At 39.1% G+C, this 2,500-nt stretch overlaps 1 protein-coding gene across 1 annotated transcript in view; it reads right to left on the bottom strand.

The window, feature by feature from the left end:
* Positions 1 to 141, bottom strand: part of LOC115214289 (glycine receptor subunit alphaZ1-like) — a 32,666-nt gene extending 32,525 nt beyond the window's left edge. The window contains exon 1 of the mRNA XM_029783441.2: positions 1 to 141. This exon is cut by the window's left edge and continues 86 nt beyond it. Within this exon, the coding sequence (XP_029639301.2) occupies positions 1 to 126 (126 nt within the window). The 5' untranslated portion in view covers positions 127 to 141.
* Positions 142 to 2,500: the final 2,359 nt, after the last annotated feature.

Raw genomic sequence — 2,500 nt, 5'->3', positions numbered from 1 at the left:
ATTTGGGAAATACAAGTCTGGAACCCATATTTCTTTTATAGCATTTGCATCGAGTTCTAAATAAGTCGTGTTTACGATTCCTCGAAACATTAAACGGTGCTCACACCATCGCTGATATAAAAACATACTTAGTGTAAAATCCTGCAATAGAAATGCCAAAGAGAGGTTTTAGTGCCATGTCCCAGAATTGTGTAATTGAAAAGAAATTATGTTTATAGGTTTGACATAATATTTGAAATCAGATTATGCAGGATCGGATATTCAAAGATAATCTTAATAAATGGTTTAGAAGTAATTAAAAAGAAAACTAAACTCAACAGAGCTATGATGACGCTGAGCAGACGGGGAGTGAGGTTGGGCCTTAAGTTTTAAACCATTCTTACCTAGAACCATGGAGAGATTCTGGCACCATCACAATTGAGTGGGGAACTTCGGGATTTTATTAATCCTTGGCAGGAAAAGATCCAGAAACGAAAGCTTAAATATTGTTTGATCTTCAAACATTGTGTTAAGATTAGAGTTGGTAGATCAACAGCTAATTTGATGGTGAGAGAAAAAAAAACGAGAAACATGTGGTAAGCGCCACATGATCGAACTTTTCTATTTTTCAGAGACGAACAATACGAAAAATAAAAAGCAAACAAAAATGTCAAAGCGAAGAACTCAAGTTATTTTAGAGGTCTTCCGCTAAAGATGGTGAATTTAAACGTGGCCTTACATTTGGAAAGCAAAAACGCCCAATAAATAGGATTTATGCAGTTAGGCCATGCTGGAACTAGGAACAACCTACCATGTAGAATCCGGGAATAAACCACGAAACTACGCCTATCTTCCATCTTAAATAAGCTCCCATCAAAGATCCAGCACACATTTACAGCGGAGAAAAATAGCATCGAGTAACGTCGATGTTGACTTGAGTTCTGCTTTCTGTTCATTTCTTTACCAACAAAAAATAATCTGGCTGAATTCGTGGATTCACAGCCATATGTAGGAAGTGAATAAAAAAACCCCCAGAAAAGTTTGGCAAAATGAACAGCGACCGTTGTTGGGAGAAGAATATTTGTCTTCATCGTAAGGACATAAAAAGTATAAAACTGCACTTATGCATCATAGGTGGTCAATGATATATAAGTTTATTAAGATACAAAGCGCCATCATATGAATGCCGGAGAAAATGCTTAGAAGTATTTCTTCGGGCACTTTATTTTCTGAGTCCAAATACCGCCCAGATCGATATCGCCTTTCATCCTTTCGGGATTGATAAGTACAAGCTGAACACAGAGGCCGATGTAATCGACCTACCTAAAAAATGAACCAAAAGTTAGAAAGAATTATTCATTAAGATACAGTCACGGTAAGTTCAGGGCTATTCTTATTCCTAAAGTTATGTGAGAAGTCGTGTGCTGGACTTGCCATAAGCTTGTTTCATTTTAGATTTATTCAACATCACACAGTGTCCAAAAATCTTACAGTGAAACTCCTAAAGTTCTTTCTACAAGACACCCAGAGAAGAATCTTATTGAATTACAATGAAGCAATATCCCGATGTGCTTTTTCCTCCTCCAGTAATCGTCACGGAAGATCCGTAAGGGAAGGTGATGAACATTGCTGTTCCCCAACACACTAAACTAAAAAAAAATAGTTCATATACATCCCCTAACAACCATGCTACCCTGGCCGACAAGTTTCAGCGTCTACCAAGCCAAACTTATAGTAGAAGGTATTTGTTTAAAGTACCGTGCTCGCTCTAGGATCGAACCTAGAAGTAGGCAATTACGGAAACCAACATCGCATGGCACATCGTTAGCGAATGCTCGAAATTGGCACAACGCGAATTCAAAAGATGTCATGACAGCGTGGCAAGAATGATCCATTGGGAGCTCTGCGGAAATCGCAACCTACAAAGAGCAAAGACGTGATATGAGAAAAACTCCAGAAGGGGTCATCGAGAATGAGAGTGTAAAATCCTGTGGGATGCAATGACCCAGTGCGACCACCTGACCAGGCATCGGAAACCGGACATTGTTGTGGTGAAAAAAAAAGAAAGAAAGAACATGTGTGATAATCGACATAGCATGTCCCGGTGACAACAGGATCAAAGAGAAAGAGGAAGAAGAAAAAAATAAACAACTAAGACGGTTTGAAGTGGGAATTACGAAGGTTGGGGTCAATGAAGAGAGTAGACGTGATGCCAATAGTAATTGGTGCACTTGGGAGTAACAGAACTCAACTCCCAACATGGCTGAAAAAGATTGGTGCAGGTGGAACACCTACAAAAACCAGCATTGCTTGGAACTGTGAGAATTCTTCGTAGGGTTCTTGAAGTATGACAAGTTAACAAGTGTCAGCTTAGTCTGCTGGCTTTGGACAGCTGACCACTTTCCATTAGACCCAGCAATATAAGCTGTGAGTTCACTAGTAGTGAACAGCTGACACCGAAGTACATCTGCAGCGTTAGAAGCTGTGCAAAGGCAATAATAATAATATAATAATAATAATA

This window comes from Octopus sinensis, linkage group LG7 (genome assembly GCF_006345805.1).
Source record: "Octopus sinensis linkage group LG7, ASM634580v1, whole genome shotgun sequence".
In the NCBI taxonomy this organism is placed as follows: domain Eukaryota; kingdom Metazoa; phylum Mollusca; class Cephalopoda; order Octopoda; family Octopodidae; genus Octopus; species Octopus sinensis.
The sequence above is the reverse complement of the archived record's forward strand: the minus strand, read 5'-3'. Positions and strand labels throughout refer to the sequence as shown.